Source organism: Heterocephalus glaber, unplaced genomic scaffold, assembly GCF_053883595.1.
Source record: "Heterocephalus glaber isolate CG9 unplaced genomic scaffold, H.glaber_assembly_v1.0 deba00000347, whole genome shotgun sequence".
NCBI classification, from domain to species: domain Eukaryota; kingdom Metazoa; phylum Chordata; class Mammalia; order Rodentia; family Bathyergidae; genus Heterocephalus; species Heterocephalus glaber.
Genome location: NW_028258143.1, coordinates 9477460 through 9496551, shown reverse-complemented (window position 1 = coordinate 9496551; position 19092 = coordinate 9477460). Strand labels below are relative to the sequence as shown.

General features: G+C 35.9%; 1 protein-coding gene across 9 annotated transcripts in view; it reads left to right on the top strand.

The window, feature by feature from the left end:
* Thsd7b (thrombospondin type 1 domain containing 7B) overlaps positions 1–19092 on the top strand; it is a 1329200-nt gene that overhangs the window by 1271772 nt on the left and 38336 nt on the right. For all 9 annotated transcript variants that reach the window (XM_087197681.1, XM_087197682.1, XM_087197688.1 and 6 more), the window contains 3 exons: positions 4919–5060; positions 7064–7179; positions 9540–9657. In XM_087197681.1, coding sequence (XP_087053807.1) covers positions 4919–5060; positions 7064–7179; positions 9540–9657 — 376 coding nt within the window. The remainder of the gene's footprint in view (positions 1–4918; positions 5061–7063; positions 7180–9539; positions 9658–19092) is intronic.

Here is a 19092-nt window from a genome sequence, read left to right as displayed (position 1 = left end):
GCTTTAGCTATTACAAACTGTGCTGCTATAAACATGGGTGCACATATATCGCTGTGGTATGATTCTTTTAATTCTTTTGGGAAGATACCTATCGGGGGAATAGCTGGGTCAAATGGGACCTCTAATCCTAGTTTTCTAAGGTATCTCCATACTGATTTCCATAGTGGTTGTACCAGTCTACACTCCCACCAAGAGTGGAGAAGGGTTCCTTTTTGCCCCACAGCCCTGCCAGCATTTGTTATTGGTTGATTTCATGATAGCAGCCATTCTTTCTAGGGTGAGGTGGAATCTCAGCATTGTTTTCATCTGCATCTCTCAAATGACCAATTATGTTGAACAGTTTTTCATGTTTATTTGCTATTTCTACATCTTTGAGAAATGTTTGTTCATTTTAGATGCCCATTTTTGCACTGGCTCTTTAAAGTTAGGAAGTCTGATATTTTTGAGTTCTTTATATATTCTAGATAGTATCTCAACCTGATAAAAGCCATCTATGAACAACCAATAACCGATATCATACTAAATGGTCAAAAACTGAAATCCTTCACACTAAAATCAGGAACAAAACAAGGATGTGCACTATCACCACTCCTGTTCAATTTAGTTTTGGAAACATTAGCCACAGCGAGTATATAAGAGAAAGAAATAAAAGAAATAAAGATAGGAAAGGAAGAAGTTAAATTGTCATTATTTGCAGATGACATGCTACTCTATATAGAAGACCCCAAGAACTCTACCAAAAGTTTTCTAGATTTAATAACCAAATACAGCAGAATAGCTGGATAAAAAGTCAACACACAAAAATCAATAGTTTTCTCATACACGAACAACAGATTCACTGAGGGAGGAACTGGAGAAACAACTCCTTTCACAATAGCAACCAAAAAATGAAACACCTAGGAATCAAACTAACAAAAGAAATAAAAGACCTCTACTCTGAAAATACCACACAATGAAAAAAATAAATTGAAGAGGATATAAGAAAATGGAAAGACATACCTTGCTCCTAGGTAGGAAGAACCAATATAGTGAAAATGCCGTACTTCCAAAACTGCTATATAGATTCACTGCAATCCCAATTGAGATCCCAGCAGCATACTTCACGGACCTTGAGAAAACAATCCAAAAATTCATTTGGAACCAGAGCAGACCTAGAATAGCATAAGCAATTCTGGGCAACAAAGACAAGGTAGGGGGTATTACCATCCCCAACCTGAAACTATACCACAAAGCTACTGTGATAAAAACAGCGCAGTTCCAGCAAAGAAACAGACCTGAGGATCAGTGGAACAGATTAGAAGATGCAGAAACAATTCCAGACAGACTCAGCCACCTCATCTTCGACAAGGAGCCAAACACCCTCACTGGAGGAAAGATACCCTCTTTAATAAATGGTGCTGGAAAAATTGGGATTCAACTTGCCAAAGACTAAAACTAGACGTGTATCTCTCACCATGCAGTAAACTAAAATAGAAATGTATCAAAGATCTAAATATTAAAACAGAAACACCAAACTGGCTGGACGAGAAGTAACTCTTGAAGGCATTTGCTTAGGAAAAGATTTCATGAACAAAACCTCAGTTGAATGTGAATTATCACAAAGAATCAACAGTTGGGATCTCATCTTATTAAAAAGCTTCAGCACAGCAAGAGTAACCACCAACAGTGTGAAGAGACAACCCACCATGTGGGAAAAAAATTTACCAGCTGTTCCTAAGGCATCTGGTTTTATACTGAGGGAAGAATATAGGTATTCAGGTCAGGCAAGAGGCCTTGCAGCTGGAAGAAAAACAGGAATGTGGAAGGATTGAACTTGAAATAAATCCTGGTTTACAAACTAATAAGTTAGAAAGTCTAGTCTCACAAAGAGGTTTATAAGAGACTAACTTTTCTTGTTGACCATCTCCTGCCCTAGCAAACATATCTTCTAAACCTTGATCTTTAGAATAAAGTTAGTTCAAAATTGTCTTTGGGTTTGTAATCCACACATCATTTTCTCACTTCTATATTGAGGAAATTGACAATATGTCCTTATATAAATATTCTAGAGAAGAGGAGATCCAGGTTTGTGCTTGAGGAGATTTGATTCAATACCGAAACCTTCAAGATGTTAGTTTCTTCTCCTTTCACTTACCCGCACACGAGTGGTCAGTTTATTATTTTGTGAAATTCCTATGAATAGGTAATAGAAATAAATAAGGTGAAATACTAACCCTTGATTTCTTATAAATAACTATTAGAAATAAATATGGGAATACAGTAATCTATCATTTGTTAGCAGGTTGAGGACAATTTTTATAAAGTGGAGTGTTGAAAATACTTCTTAACATGAGATGGTAAGGTATTTATGGGTTCTTGTTGCCCGCACTCCCCTCTTTAGCTGTTCCTGTGAACAAAGGGTTAGTAAGAGAGTTAGTGTTATTTTCCAATAATTTCTAGAAAATTAATCTCTAGTAATTATAAAAGATTACATAGTATGAATTATGAGTTAAGTCCAATATGATATTTTAAATCCACGTTCAGCAAATTAGACAAACTGAATTCTGAGCGAAGAAATGCTTAAATCACATCAAATTTTCCTTCATAATCATTCCACTTTCTCACATAGGCTCAGTGAGGAAATAAGACATAGAGTAGAGAAGAGGATTTTTTTTTAACATAACACAGATTTCCAGTTTTGGAGCATTTCAGATTTTGCATTTTCAGATTAAGGATTTTTAATCTGTTTTTTTCTATGCAAATTATGTAAATATTCTAAAATCTGGACAATCTCTTAAAATTGAAACACTTCTGGTACCAAGACCTTCGGATAATGGATACTCAATCTGAAATTTGATGTGTGTGTATGCATGTGTATGTTTTCTTTTTCTTTTTTATTTGATGGTGTGGACTAAGCAGACACATGCGTAAGGCCTCACACATGTTCACTTGTTTCAGATATTAATTGATTATTATATAAATGCTAATACAGTAGAACACTAATGAGAAGTATCTACCAAGATATCTTCATTTTCTTTTACTGGCAAATGAGTTGTTACTATTATTCCTCATGAGAATAAACAGTCAAATGAATTGTTAAAATAGTAATTATTGGTAACAATTTGGCATGAGATTTTTGTGAACATGATTAAGAATAATTGCTTGGTCCACCTTAATCACCTAGAAAAATTTGATATGATTAAATGCAAAATTGCAAGTATTGACCTATTATTTAAGAAAGTCACATGAGTAGTAAACATGTTTCAATGGCCCAAACTTTTAAGATTAGAAGAAAAATTACTGGTATTTTATCTTCATATTGCAATATAATGTAACAGTATCACTTTAATTCATAGCAAAGATTCAGTATACAGTCTGTGTTCTTACTGATTATCTGAAACAATAAAAGGAATGTAAAAAAAAATACTAAAGATAGATGGTGATCTTGGTTTGAAGACTAGAGTTTGGGAAAGTAGAATTGTTTATTATGAATGTATTTAATACCATTTATTAAGTAATGGTTATATATAATTTATATCAGTATTTCACATAGTGACAGTAGAAGCCATGATCCATCGTCTCCTAATGAATTTGCACTGAAAAGAAGAAGTAGGGTAGGCTGGGGTTTTAGCTCAGTGGTTCCGCTGCTTGCCTTGCAGGCACAGGGTCCCGAGTTTGATCCCCAGTACAAAAAAAAAAAAAAAAAAGGAGTAGGGTAACAAGGAAATAAAGAATGACAATAAAGAACAGAGGTAACATAAAGTATATGTATATATGAGTACACTTAGAAGCAAATCTGTAGAGAAATCCCTGAACATGAGTGGAAATTTGCTCAAAAAGGAAGAGAAAAAGAATGACATTATTAGAGAGAAGACTGTGAAAGAAGTCTTCGTTAGTGCCCTGAAGATTATATGAAATAGCGAGGAAAGGTCCAAAGGGGAAGGGGAAGTAATAGGGGTAGGGGAAGGGAAAGAAGAGAAAGAAAGAAATATGAGAAAAGGGAAAAATGAAAACAAAGTTTCCGTGAATAGGGAGGGGTGGAAGGGTTGAAGGGAGGGCAAGGCAACGGGGAAAAAATAAGAACCAAGATATATTGTGTAAAGGTACAAATTCCCAATAATGAACGTCGGCATATTGTATACCTAAAATGTACCAATAAAATTAATGAAGAAATGAAAGTGAAGGAAGGTTCAGAGGACAATTTAGATTTTTGTAGCAGGGGAGCTAGGAGGTCCACTGTAGGTAGACCATTTCATTGAGACATGGCAAGCATGTTTTCCTGGCTCTAGAGGGTTATGTAAAATGAAGCTATAGGAGGACTTAGGAGCCCATGTGTCTTTTGGTATTTTCAGGAGCTCTTTGTAGTTCGCATTCATATAGTTATTTTGCTGAAAAGGCCATGTTAGTCAGTATCTCATGCCCTGTAGTTCCAAGAGCCTCCTAAATAAAAATAAATTTCTTGTATATTTCAGGTAGTATTGATTCATTCTCTATATGTGTTTATTCCAGGATTTAAAAAATAACTTTCTCGTTAACATGTTCTATGTGATTATTTCTGTCGGATCAGGCTATCTGGGGTCACAGGGACAATGTCTTCCTTTTTACTTTCATTTAAACACTCAACATGTATTGATTTCTTACTGTGAGGGAGACTGTGTTAGAGTACAGAGTGCACTTAGTTGATGAAAATAATCTCCATACTCTTAATGATACATGGGAAATAGAAATGTAGCCTTCAAGATATCACAGAAAAAGTAGAGCTATTAGGTGGAAGTCAAAACAGAATATTATTTCTAATGAATCATAAAGGTTTTTTCAAAATAATTATGTTTAACACTTGCCAGTCTCTTTCCTTTAGTTGTTATATATGCACCTGCTTGGAAACATATAACTATGTATATTTTATCAACTAACTCTGAGCCTTCTGTGGTTTTTGCAGTCATGTGACCCCCACACACTGCAGAAAAGAACCCGCTATCTGCTGCGCCCTTCCCTGAGCTCAAGGACTTGTGCAGAAGACTCACAGGTGCGACCCTGCCTTCTAAATGAAAACTGCTTCCAGTTCCAGTACAATCTAACAGGTACAGTTGAAGTCCATGACATTGGACATTTCCCTGAACACTGGATAATGAAGAAATGTTGTGTATGTTTTCCTTCTTAGGATTTAGGATGGAAAGGAGGATGAGTGAGTGTGTTGCTCGAAAGGACTTGTTATTTCCAGTGTCCCTTCACAGAAAGAAATTCCCAATTCTTGGCACGTGTATGAAACACAGCCACCTGGAATCTCTGAAGTATGAATGCTTAGAAAGATTTGGCAGTATTTCAGAATAATGTTAACTGGACCATTATAAACTGAAATATCAAAAATAACTAGCAAAGTAATTTACTAGTGAAAGAAAAACAAAAATAGTGTCTTAGAGTCTGGCTTTTTCATGGCTTTTATTATTTCACAAATTCAAATTTATGATATACTTTCTCTATAGGTCTCAAAAAAAAATGAATGAGAGGCCTGACTGGTCAGGGATATTTGAGAGGTAGTGGGAATCACATCGGCCTAATTATTCAGCCACTGCCCAGGTTTTTCTTGGAGAGCACAATGTTGAATACCTACAACCAAAGGACTGTCATAGTCACATTGATCTGCTACCTGGCATTCCCTGCAGCAGTAAACCTACAAAAATGTCACAAAATGTGGAACCATGTTAAGTCTCAGCATTAAATTCAATATTGAGGACTACACTGCCTACAGAGGCAAAGCAATCTCTTTTTCTGAAAAAATTCTCTGCTGTGGCCACACTGGCACTACTAAGATTCCTTGTGCAGAAAAACTTGTAGTAAATTCTGTCGGGGCTGTCTGATTGGTTTTATAGGAGAAAGATGATCTGGTACCTTTGTCCTTTTGTAGATCCTTGGATTTTTATAGTAATTTTTCGGGAATCCAATGATGTTTGCTTTATTGGAAAAGCATATGTTTTACTATACAAGAGTTTGTTATTCGTGTTAGATGCTAAAATTATTTATCAAGTATGGAAAATCTTCTTAAAGAGGTTCTCATTGATATGATCAAGGATTGCTTTTTTACCCACAACAACTTCAGTTTTTGAGTCAAATTAACTACAGTATAATTTATTCTAACTCCCTATCTACTTTGTAAAGTGAGTAGCCAGATCTATAAAATCTTTTTTTATGATGAGAAACAATAGTTTCTGTTTGTCTTTTCCTCTTTACTTTTTGGAAGTAAAAAATAGCACAAGTAAGACATTTTGGCTACACTGTATCAAATATACAAAAAATGGCCCACTATTGAATTTATTCTTTGAAAGCATTTTTTACCTTTACTACAAAGGCTGCTATTTACTCTATTCAGAAACTACTGCAACTAACTGCCATAGGCCGAGTAGGCTTATAAACAATAGAGATTTATTTCTCACAATTCTGGAGGCTAGAAAGTCCAACATCCTGATGCTGGCAGATATGGCGCCCAGTGAGGGCCCCCACCTCTTAATGGCATGTTCTTGCTTTCTTTCTTGATGGAAGGGCCAGTCAGGCTTCCTATGGCCTCTAACAAAGGCATTAATCCCATTTATGAGCCTTCTGCCCTCATGACCTAATCACCTCTAAGGTCCTAGTTCCAAGTACAATTATTTTTTCAGTTAGGATTGTAATGTATAAATAGGATGAGGGTAGGGGGAAACATTCAGGCTATATCAACTGGCATCATTTCTGAGTGGTTCCTTTCTCAATTATCTCCAACAAATTGTTCAAAACTAGTTTTCCTTCACCAGTCTGATTGGTGCCTTTCTTTCAAGGCAATGTGAAATAATTGTAACAAACCATTTGTCTATTTGCCTTTGGAACGTAAACTTAGAAAGATAACTCCCTTTCATTTATTTAGTTTTTTAAAAATTCTGTTCATTTGTTTTGCAATAAAATAATTGTGTACTGCTTTCCAAAGCCACCTGGGAATGATTTTAGGATTATGTACGGACTCTCCACCTCCACCAGTGCAGACAATCAAAGATTTATTGTACTTTGCTCACGTGGCTATAATTTTGAAACTCAGTGGGTGATCCTCTGCCTGTAGAGTGGAGCACATGCCAGCTGAATGAAAACGCATCCTGTGGTCAAGGGGTCAGGACCCGCCTGCTGAGCTGCGTGCGCAGTGATGGCAAGCCAGTCAGCATGGACCAGTGTGTGCAGGTAATGTGTTTATGTTGGGATCTCACACTCATGGCTTTTTCTCAATATTGGCCTGTAGCCTTTATGAGGTGTGATGTAGACAACAGACTAATTTGTTTTTAACTCAGCTTAGGTTCAGTTAATATAAGAGGTACTGTCGTAGTATGTTATAATTCAGTAGTTTGGATTTGGCAAAATGATGGGAAAACTATACTTCCTTGCCAATCAACTGTTGACAGTCATGATTTTAGTACTGTATTATGACTCTTTTTTGGGCAGATGAGTTACTTCTATATGTGACAAACAACATCCTTTCATGGAGGACACATTTACATTAGTAAATGATTGCTGGATAAATGGCATAGTTGTACTTTTCTTCTTAATCTACATAAAAGACTTCCCTATCAAGTTTCAAATTAAGGAGTTCTGAATTTTTCTAATTGTATCTTTTTTTTTTCCTGTGACAAGCTGTATTTGGTTTAGAGAAAAGCTGTACTCAGACTTGTTCTAAAGAAGTTGGGATTTCCTTCCCAACACATAAGTGAAAAGTGCTATGGGGGAAGTTGTATAGACATAGAGATGCTATCACACTGTAAGAATCACTGAAACAATCTTTGGAATAAATTGGAAATAGGGGACCAGTTAACTGAGGTTGCCACGAAGACTTTGTAACAAACCTGTAAAAGGAAAATTGGTCCCATTTCTCCAAAACACAGGTGGAGTATATAAGTGGAAATTGAAACAAAACAAAGCCTTCTTCACCTCTTCTAATTTAAGTCTAATTGTGATCACAATATGCTCTCCAAACCAACAGGCCAACCATTGACCAGGACACCAACCCTGGACCAGACCATCTAAAACTAGGTGTCCCACTTGGTCAAATTCCCAAATTGGCTAATACAGTGCCAAATATTTCTAGCAGCTATCAGTAATTCATTTTAACATTTTATTTTATTCAATCTGCCTCCAAGGAAGCCATTGTCTCAGAAAAAAATAAATCATCCATCTATAATGTGAAATATTTAGTGTATGTGATAAATCTTTTGATAATAAGAAAGTTAAAAGCTACTCATTAATAAAAACTCTGTGTCAGGTTCACTTTCTTTTTTAATTAATTTTATTGGTACATTTTAGGTATATAATATAATGACATTCATCATTAGAAATTTGCACCTTTACATAATCTCTCTTGGACCTTATTTTTTCCCCATTCCCCTGCCCTCCCATCAACCCCTCCATCCCTCCATATTTACAAAGACTTTGTTTCCATTTTTTCATTTTCTCATATTAATTCCAATCCCTTCTTTCCTTCCCCCTCCACTTCCCCTTCCCCTGTGCCCCTTTTCTTCCTATTTCACATTGTCTATTATACCTTTTAGTCCTTATTTACACTTTCAGTTACTCAAATTAGAGAAACCATTTGGTATTTACTCATGTGTGTCCCATTTATTTCACTTAATAGTATCACCTCAATGAGGTTCACTTTCTAAATAGTATATATCCAGTAAATATTTAAGGAATATTTAAAAAGTCCCAGATTATTTACCTAACTAAAATATCCATATTTCACAAATGAATCTTAGATCCCATTGTGATAATTTCTATTTTAAACATTTGGCAAGTCATTATGCTATAATAATTAATTTTATCTTGATGTAGATGTATTACTATTATTTAACAGATGTTGAATGTCAAAGTTTTCCTAATTAAACATATAAAATATGTGTGATTCTTATAGCACATTATTTCATTATTCTTTCTGTGTATTTTAGGTGATTTATTCTTTCACTAAGACTTCTTCTACCTTGGCCATTAGAAAAATTGCATACATTTTTTCTAGATGCTAATTTCAGAAAGAATAAGAAGAAAATGAACTCTATTACCAACTTGTCCCACAATTAGGACCGTGATTATATTATCAGTCCAGTTGGTTATCTTTATGGACTTCAGATGGGTTGTTGATTTTATTTTTGTTCCTATTTTACTTACATTTTAACCTCACTGGCTGTTCATTTTGAGCCATGTGTGTGTACTTTTGTCCCATACAGGGTCCCTGGCTTTAGCTTTGAAATGTCAGCCTTGTTGGCTGAGAAACAAGACAGATCTCTGTGTCACATGACATTCTACTTCCCCAATAGCCCAACGGCAGGTCTATTCTAAAATTTAGGGTTTTATAAAAAGGAGTTTGAGCCAGCAAAATTTTATTTCTGAAATAAGGAAAACTATTTTCTATGATTACCACCAATTAATCTAAGAAAGGATTATTTTTGTCTCTACTGAAATGTGGAAAAGTTATTCATTGGAGATTCCCTGTGAAGAATAGTTTGATTTGATAGTAATATGATTTCTCCAGTGAAGTCATACTTCCTTTCCATTTTCAGGGTAATTTGGAGAAGCCCCAGAGAATGAGCATTCCCTGCCTGGTAGAATGTGTGGTCAACTGTCAGCTTTCAGGGTGGACGGCATGGACAAAGTGTTCACAGACCTGTGGCCAAGGAGGTATTTGGATTCCCTATGTTCACTCCTACTAAATAGTTTGGCTTTTACATCTTTTTTAATATTTGATAACTTGATAAATGGGTTAAGCATGATGGCCAGCTGAAGGCAACATAAGGCTGTTGTGGAGCAGAACAAAGACAGAACCTGGCTTCCTGTCCGTGCAGACACTGTAACAAAGGCAGACTTAACAGGCCTGTGGGACAATATTCATTCCCAAGATCCTCGACTCCACAGTTTAAACATATGTCAGCCTTGGTGATTTTGGAGGAAATGTATATTGTATCAGTAAAGCTGTCTACTATGTCAAATAATGCTCCCTCCAAACAAAGCACAATGGATTAACATAGTTGAGACTTATTTTCCCTCTATGTAAACAAAGGGATCATTTCTATTTTTAAAAGCCCATCAAGACTAAAAGAATGATACAAAAAAACCAATGAGGCAGAGAGTTAGTTCTTCAAAACAATAAACAAAATTGACACACCCTTAGGCAACCTTATCAAAAAAAGGAAAGAAAAGGCCCAAATCCATGCAATTAGGAATGAAAAGGGTGAAATGACAATGGACCCAGCAGAAGTCCAGAGGATCATCAGTACCTACTTAAAGAACCTATACACCAATAAGATGGAAAACAGGTAGAAATGGACAGAATTCTAGATATATATGAATTACCAAAGTTAAATGAAGAAGACCTAACAATTGTAAACAACCTAATATTAATCAACAAAATTGAAAATGTAATTAAAAATTTACCAACGAAGAAAAGCCCATGTCCCAAAGGCTTCACTGCTGAACTCTACAAGACACTTAGAGAAGAACTATTGCCACTACTATTTACATTCTTCAATGAAATTGAAAGGGAAGCAATACTCCCGAATTCACTCCTGGAAGCAAGCATCACCTTGATCCCCAAAGCAGAGAAAGACCCAACTGAAAAAGAGAACTATAGGCCAAACTCCCTAATGTTCATATATGCAAAATCCTCAATAATATACCGGCAAACAATTCAGAAGATCATCAAGATGATCATGCACCCTCACCAAGTGAGATTCATCAAAGAGATGCAGGGATGGTTCAACATATGCAAGCAAATAAAAGTAATACACTGCATTAACAGAGCCAAGGACAAAAAACATATGATCATCTCAATAGACACCAAAAAAGCATTCAACAAAATCCAACACACATTCATGATAAAAAAAATCCAACAGAAAATTGGAATAGATGGTCTTTATCTCAACCTGATACAAACCATCTGTGAAAAATCAATAGCCAACTTCATACTAAATGGTCAAAAACTGAAATCCTTCACAGTAAAATCAGGAACAAAACAAGGATGTCCACTATCACCACTCCTGTTCAATATAGTTTTGGAAACACTAGCCACAGCAATTACAAGAGAAAGAAATAAAAGGAATAAAAACAGGAAAGGAAGAAGTTAAATTGTCATTATTTGCAGATGATATGATACTTTATATAGAAGACCCAAGAACTCCATCAAAAGTTTTCTAGACTTAATAACCAAATTCAGTAGAATAGCTGGATACAAAGTCAACACACAAAAATGAAGAGCTCTCCTCTACACGAACAACAGACTCACTGAGCGAGAAAGAACTCCTTTCACAATAACAACCAAAAAGATGAAATACCTAGGAATCAACCTACCAAATGAAATAAAAGACCTCTACTCTGAAAACTATAACACAATGAAAAAACAAATAGAAGAGGATGTCAGAAAATGCAAAGTCATCCTTTGCTCCTGGGTAGGAAGAACCAATATAGTGAAAATGGCCATACTTCTAAAACTGCTATATAGATTCAATGCAATCCCAATTGAAATTCCAAAATCATATTTCACAGAACTTGAGAAAACAATGCAAAAATTCATTTGGAACCAGAGCAGACCTAGAATAGCAAAAACAATTCTAGGCAACAAAGACAAGGTAGGGGGTGTCATAATCCCCAATTTAAAACTATACTACAAAGCTACTGTGATAAAAACAGCAGGGTACTAGCAAAGAAACAGACCTGAGGATCAGTGGAACAGATTAGAAGATGCAGAAACAATTCCAGAGATATTCAGCCACTTCACCTTTAACAAAGGAGCCAAACACCCTCACTGGAGGAAAGATAGCCTCTTTAATAAATGGTGCTGGAAAAATTGGGTTTCAACTTGCCAAAGATTAATACTAGATGTATATCTCTCACCATGCATTAAACTAAAATTGAAATGGATCAAATATCTAAATATTAAAACAGAAACACTAAACTGGCTAGAAGAGAGTTTAAGTAGAACTCTTGAAGACATTGGCATAGGAAAAGATTTTATTAAGAAAAACTCAGCTGAATGTAAACTAGCTCAAAGAATCAACAAGTGGGATCTCATCTTATTAAAAAGCTTCTGCACAGCAAGAGAAACCACTAACAGTGTGAAGAGACAACCAATAATGTTGGAAAAAAATTTCACCAGCAGTTCCTCAGAGAAAGGACTCTTATCTAGAATATATAAAGAACTTTAAAAAAATCAGACCTCCCAAATTTAAAGACTCAATCCAAAAATGGGCATCTGAAGTGAACAGACATTTCTCACACAAAAAAATTAGAAAAGAGCAAATAAACATAAAAAATGTTCAACATTACTGGTCATTTGAGTGATGCAGATGAAAACAATGCTGAGATCCCACCTCACTCTAGAAAGAATGGCTACTATCAAGAAGTCAACCAATAACAAGTTGGTAGGAATGTGGGGAAAAATGAGCTCTTCTCCGCTATTGGTGGGAGGGTAGCCTAGTTCAACCACTGTGGAATCAGTATAGAGACACCTCAGAAAACTAGAATTAGAGGTCCCATTTGAGCCAGGAATTCTGCTGCTGGGTATCTTCCTAACAAAATTAAAAGAATCATACCACAGTGATATTTGTGCACCCATGTTCATAGCAGCACAATTTGTAATAGCTAAACCTTGGAAATAGCCCAAATGCCCATCACCTAAGGTCTGGATAAAGATGTATTTTTTTTAATGAAATGGAGGAATGCTCAGTCATAAAGAATGAGAAACTAGAGACATTTATAGCTAAATGGATGGACATTGAGGCCATACTCTTAAGTGAAATATAGGACACACATGTAAATACTGAATAGTTTCTCTGGTTTAAGAAACTGAAAGTGTGAATGAGGATCAAAATTTATAATAGATAATGTGAAATAGGAAGAAAAGGTACAAAGTGGAAGGGGAAAGGGAAGTGGGAGGGATAGGGGAAAGGAAAGAAGGAAAAGGAATAAATATGAGAAAAGGAATAAAAATCTATCAAGAACACATGTTGACAGAGGTCTGCCATTTTAACATTACAAAGTTTAGGTGGTGGTGACATCATTTGGTTTTCTGGGGATTCTTATCGGCCAGAGTGGAAGCATACACTCTGCTATATGTATTTTATCAGGCAAAATTTAGCTTATGCCCCCTTTCAGTGTAATCAGACAGGGAATGAAGTGTAGTCTTTGGTGGTCAGGCACTTCTCAGCAACAGTGTCGGGGAAAAAGGAGTATGAATCTTTTGTGAAACAAAAGCAATCACTGCCACAAGGTCTCAAGCCAGCAGTATGTAATGTAAGTAATGATCAGTGGTGAGGGATGAAGAAATTAATTGATACTTAAAAGCTAGGCAAATGGAAGAGGTTGTATTCTAGCCACTTGACTACAGTAAGAGCAATGCATGTGTTATAGGAAAGAGCACAAGACCATACCAGGAGAGCTCAGAGTGGTTTAGGATGAAACTATGGTCTTGAAAGGACTACAATTTATTACAATTAAATGTCAGAAATTTGAAGTTGAAACCTAGAGAGAAATTCTCGTATATAGGTAGATACCAAGCAAGTTAGGGCAAGGAAAGAGCTCCAAATTGAAAGATTCATGGAATCAGGGAGAGGGGAGGTTATAAAGATCTGGACCTGATTGCCTACCAAAGGTATTTGGAAGCAATTTTCTAGAATTCCCTAGACTGGAGGACTGGCACTAGAGAATATGAACTCATTTCTAACTCCCTCACAAATAGGTGTGCTGGAGTTCTTCACAATTCCCTGTCTTAGTTGGAATTGTGTGAGGAACCAGGCAAGACTCAGCACTGAAGAGGGACTTATCTGTGAACTTAGCTGTAAGATCTTAGAGAGGTCAGAGATGAAAATAGGAGCCACTATATGCACGAGAACATCTAGGTAAGAAAAATTTGCAACTATTTAAAGAACATCAGCCACAATGAAAGTGTAGGAATCACAATTCCCTATAATAATATGTCATTTCCTGCACAATTGAGACCAAAGTGCCTCACAAAATCAAACAGCATGTCTCAGAACCAAACTTTCAATGGTCATCTATAATGGCTCATTTTTCCAGAGAGGCAGCATGGTATAGTTTCTGGTGAAGCATCTATGTTATAGTTAAGTAAACTTAGATTTAAATTGTAGCTGTTTAAGTAAGTAACAATCTTTCTGAGTTTCAGTTCCTTTGTTTATAAATTGGACATCATGCATATGTTAGGATTTTGGATGTCAAGAATCCATAAAAAGATTATGTATTAAGTAGTTAGTCCCCAGGTTGGTACTATTGGGAGGTGGTAGAATCTTGCAAAAGTGAGCCTACTGAGAAGTCTTTAAGTCCCTAGGGACAAATTTTTGAAGAGGATCCTGGAACCTTAGACACTGTTCTTCCTCTCATTAACTTCTCATCTACAAGGTGAGCAGTTTTGCCCCACCACATGCTTCTGCCACAATGTACCACAACAGGACCAAAGCAAGCAGGCAGACCAGTGTGGACTAAAATCAGGAACTAAAATATACATCTGTCCTTATAAATTGATTATCTTAGCTATTTGTTACAGTGATAAAAAGCTAATACCATGACTCTTTTTGACTTGAGAATTAAATGGTATGAAATTTATGAAGACACTTAATGTAGCAACGGACCCATTCTAGGTATTTAATACATATTGATTTCTACCTCCTTCTTCTTACTTGCCAGGAGTACACAGGGTTACAGGACTTCCTAGGGTCTTTTAAATATTTTTTCGTGATTCAGCTACCCTCACCACCCACTTGCATGTCTCATCTTCTTACCCTATTCAGTATCTATACACCAGAACTACAGACTGATATTTTAAAAGTGAAAATGCAATCAAATATTTTCCTATTGATTTACTCTGTCATCAGTCCTTTCATTTACCCACTAAACAAATACATAAGTGCCAGGTATAGTTAGTTTTATATTTGGGGGAGGCAACAGTGGGAAAAGAAAAAGCAATTTCCTAATTTCATATAGTTTACTATCTAGTCGACAAAGAAAAGACTGTAAACAAGATGTAATCATTCATTGATGAACTCACTAATGACTAATGCAAATGAGAAGTGTTACATTCATAATTCCTGTTATCAGAGCATTTGCTTGTACCACAACCACAAGCACTATACTCCTCAAGGGCCACTCCTAGAATGTGTTACTCCCCTAGCAGTAAAGGATGCAGAAAAATGCAGAGGAAAGATGAAGTCTGTACTGTGAACATAGTCCCTAAGTACCTGCAGTATCTTACCTGTCCTGATGCCCTGTGTTTCTACCTAGAGCATCTCAGCATCAGCACCATCATGCCTCCTCTGATTCTTGTTATGTATGAATTGAATCAGTTGAAATGTCTATCATTTTAAAGGGCCGTCACCCCTCTTTGAATTCATCATAATGGATTCTCAAGTTCTGATGAAACATAATGTTTGCCACATTCAAAAAATTTCAGTTAACAATTGTCCTTACCCGGGCAATTCTGGACTAATAAAGAGAGAGCCCCCCAAAAAGAGATCGTATGCTGAATTGTTAGCCCAAGGGCAGCCAGAACCCTACCAGTGATTGTTTTCCCCTTTCTCTGCCTAAATCCAGAGAAAGGGGAAAATGCCTGAATTCTTAGTTGTATCACCCAATAATGAATCTAAAGCAAGGAGAGAGAAAATCTGTATATTATTATCTTTGCATGAAAGCTTTAATTCTGCCACCGTGCCAAGTTACTGAAACACGAAAGATTATCATGTTATTCTAACACACCATCTTTACAAATAAAACCCCCAATCATATGCTTGGTACCAAAATGTCACTTTAATTTTTAAAGCTGGTCTATTAGGCTTATGGACTTATCAGACCCTGTTTGTGTACTAGAAACAAACAAAAACACCCTTCAAAATATGAATCCAAATGTTGGAGAAGGCTAGACAATTATAGTTTAAGCTTAAATTTAGTTTTATCACATACTTAGAATAATAAATAAAGACAAGTCAAATATTTTATAAGAAAAGATCTTGTGTGAACTGAAACACAGAAGGACTAAAGGAAGAATATTAATTCCTAGAAGAAATCAAGTTCTATGAAGGTTTGGAGATCATCTAAATAATATCCATTGGCCTGTAAATATGAAAACAATTGAGGTGGGCTCAGTGGTGCCAAAGCCTGCCTCACAAGGACAAGGTCCCAAATTCAATCCCCAGTACCACCCCCCCAAAAATTATCGATCACCTGTAGGTAGTTTTTAAGAGACAAATGGAGTAACTTTTGGAAACCCTTTTGTAACTTCTGGATGTCTTGATTCTCTTAACTTAGATCTTTAAATATAGCTTTTAAAACCTTCCATAATCCTGATATGTGACAAAACTTCTAGCAATCTAAATGCACATGTATTTAGTTATTCTTTCTTTTCCCTTCAACAAAGGTTTAAAAAGTTTTTGCCTATTATCCTAGCATCTAATGGTATCCTCTTTCATTATTGAAAATGACAGTTTGGGAAACAATTAGAGTATATTGTGCATCAAAAAAATAAGATCTCAGGCCTTTAAAACTAATATTCTAGTGGAAGCTTGAAAGATAATAAAAAATACATAGAGAAAGCAATTAAACAAGTAAATAAGCACACAAAATCAAATATTATGTACTATTCTGACTCAAACTGGTAGAATATTACAAATATGTTTAGGATAATGAGGGGTGGGAGAAGGAAGGCCACTTCCTTCCACTCCTCACTTCCTGAGGAGGTGATATTGCATCAAAGTTAAATAACTCTTGTAACTAGTGTTTTCTTTGCTAGGCTATTCCATGTTTAATCTCACAAAGCATTTTTGAGTACTTTTGAAATTATAGGTTCTATGTTAGGGCCTACAGGCCAAAAAGGAGAGTATTTTTCTAAATATATTTATTTAAGTTTGGTTCTGATTTTTAAAACTAAGTAAATTGAGAGGTACAAAAAGCAATAAGACACATGTTTCTTCACTTCTTGAGCACCTACCCTAAAGACTATGCTGAACAGACACTGCGATAATATGACAGACACCCCCAGCCCTGAACTTCTCCCCTCTTTCAGCCTTCCTGCTCCAATCTTCACCACTCTTTTCTGTTTATCACTTCTGTGGTGGATGTTAATGTTTCCAAAATGAGAGAATTCTGTATTTAAACCATGTCTCAATCCTCACATGGTGCAACCAGAAAACAATAAACAAATAGCAGTCACCCAAAGCAGAAATGTATGGTACAGATGAACTTATTTCTTAAAACAGACTGAACTATGGAGCTGAAAAAGTTGGAGACTATTGTTGGAAACATCTGTGGCTTGTCCCTTCGAAGCAGTGTATCTGAAGGTTTCTTTTGTCTGAGGCACTCTTTTTCCCAGCTGGCTGTGGCAATGGGACAGAGAGCACAGAAAAGATAATGGTATATAGTTGCATGAGAGGAGGCAAGTGCATTATGTGCATTACATGGGAGTCAGACTTCAGCGCCTGTAGCTCCGGGCTGACTTCATTATCAAAGACAAAATTTGACACAATTACCTCTGTTTGTGACTTACTAGGCTGTTGGGAAAAACCCAGTGAGCCAACTTCACCATCAAACTTTCAGAAGTACATTTATCTAAGGGGAAATTTTGAAATCAGCTCTTCATTGTCCAATTGCCTGAATTGCCTCTTTAATCTACACCTGAAGGTTGCCATATACTTTCTAATTGTGTTGAAGATTTCAAGGTCAGAACAGTTTGAATCCAATTTATTTCAGGTTAGAGAGAAACTGATTCTAAGCTTCCAGTAGGGATCTTTTTAGAGAGATTTCATAGATCAAAGCTTGTAATAGAAGAGCTTAACATTTGGATTAGTCATGTTCTTTGTCTATTGAATTTTCATCAGTTTGGTGGAATGTAGAACTCCTTAAATTTAGCATATCATGAATTATTCATAACTATTATTTAACTAATAAGACTTTAAGACTATTATTAATTCTAGACTATGATATTTTCCTGTCTTATATTTTTTAATTCAGTGTATATGGGTTTGTAACATTTTTCGATATTATGTAATCCAGTCTGCCTTTTGTGTTTCCCACATAACATATACATTTTCTGTCAACTCTGGCTCATGATGAAAAAATAATATTTTTAGCCCCAAAGTACTATGAGGTTTTGAGTTCCTGGATTTTTCCTTTAAGATTTCAAGGTCAAGTCAGTAACCTTCACTTTTGCTATCTGCATAAAATGCAAGTGATGTGGTATCCTGGATTTGACACAGTATTCAAACTTATTTCCTGTATCAAATAATTAGTTCCTATGGCAAGAGGACAAGAAGCTATATAGTGGAGTAGAAAAGAAGACTAGATAAAAGAGCAGAGGATCTGAGTTTTAGAACCTGCTCTTCCAGTGGTGAATTGTAGGACTTTGAGCAGCTCACTCATTTGCAGAACTCATTTGCACTCTTTTGTAACTATGAAATGCTGAAATATTACAGTGATTACTTTTAAGAACAATTGGTCAAGGGCACAATTATTGAGGTCAGGAATATGTTAGTAATTTTTCCTAACAGTTCTGTGAACTATAAGCCTAATTTACAGGTGTAGTGATAGGCAAGTTAGCAATCTGCACAAGATTACACAGCTTTTTAGTTGTGGAAGCTGGATTTGGACCCAGATTTGAGTGTCTCCAAAGGCCTGATTTGTTCCACTTAAATCCCTTTGCAAATGACATTTTGTAGTCATCTCTACATACATAATCCTGGTTAGGTGCTATATTACTTTATGAAAATTCTTATACTGATACATGTGGGAATAAGCAGAGAAAATGGATTTTAGATTGAAACACAGAGTTATATTAGAGCTTTAGGAAGTCCCTCTGAATTTTGTCTCCCAAATACATACCTGCCTCATTGTCAGTAATGTTACATAACATCTAGTCCATCTACTAGGAATATAGGGAATATACTGGTCTTACATATAGGGAATATGTAACTCTCACAGTTTTGTCTATAAAACCAGAGTACTCAAAGACTGTCAAAATCATTCTCTGACCTTTGCTTGTTGTATTCCATGGGGGTTCTTCATTAGGCTGCTGTTAATAGGCTCTTTACAATGCTGTATCAAGTTTTGTCAATTTTTAATGGG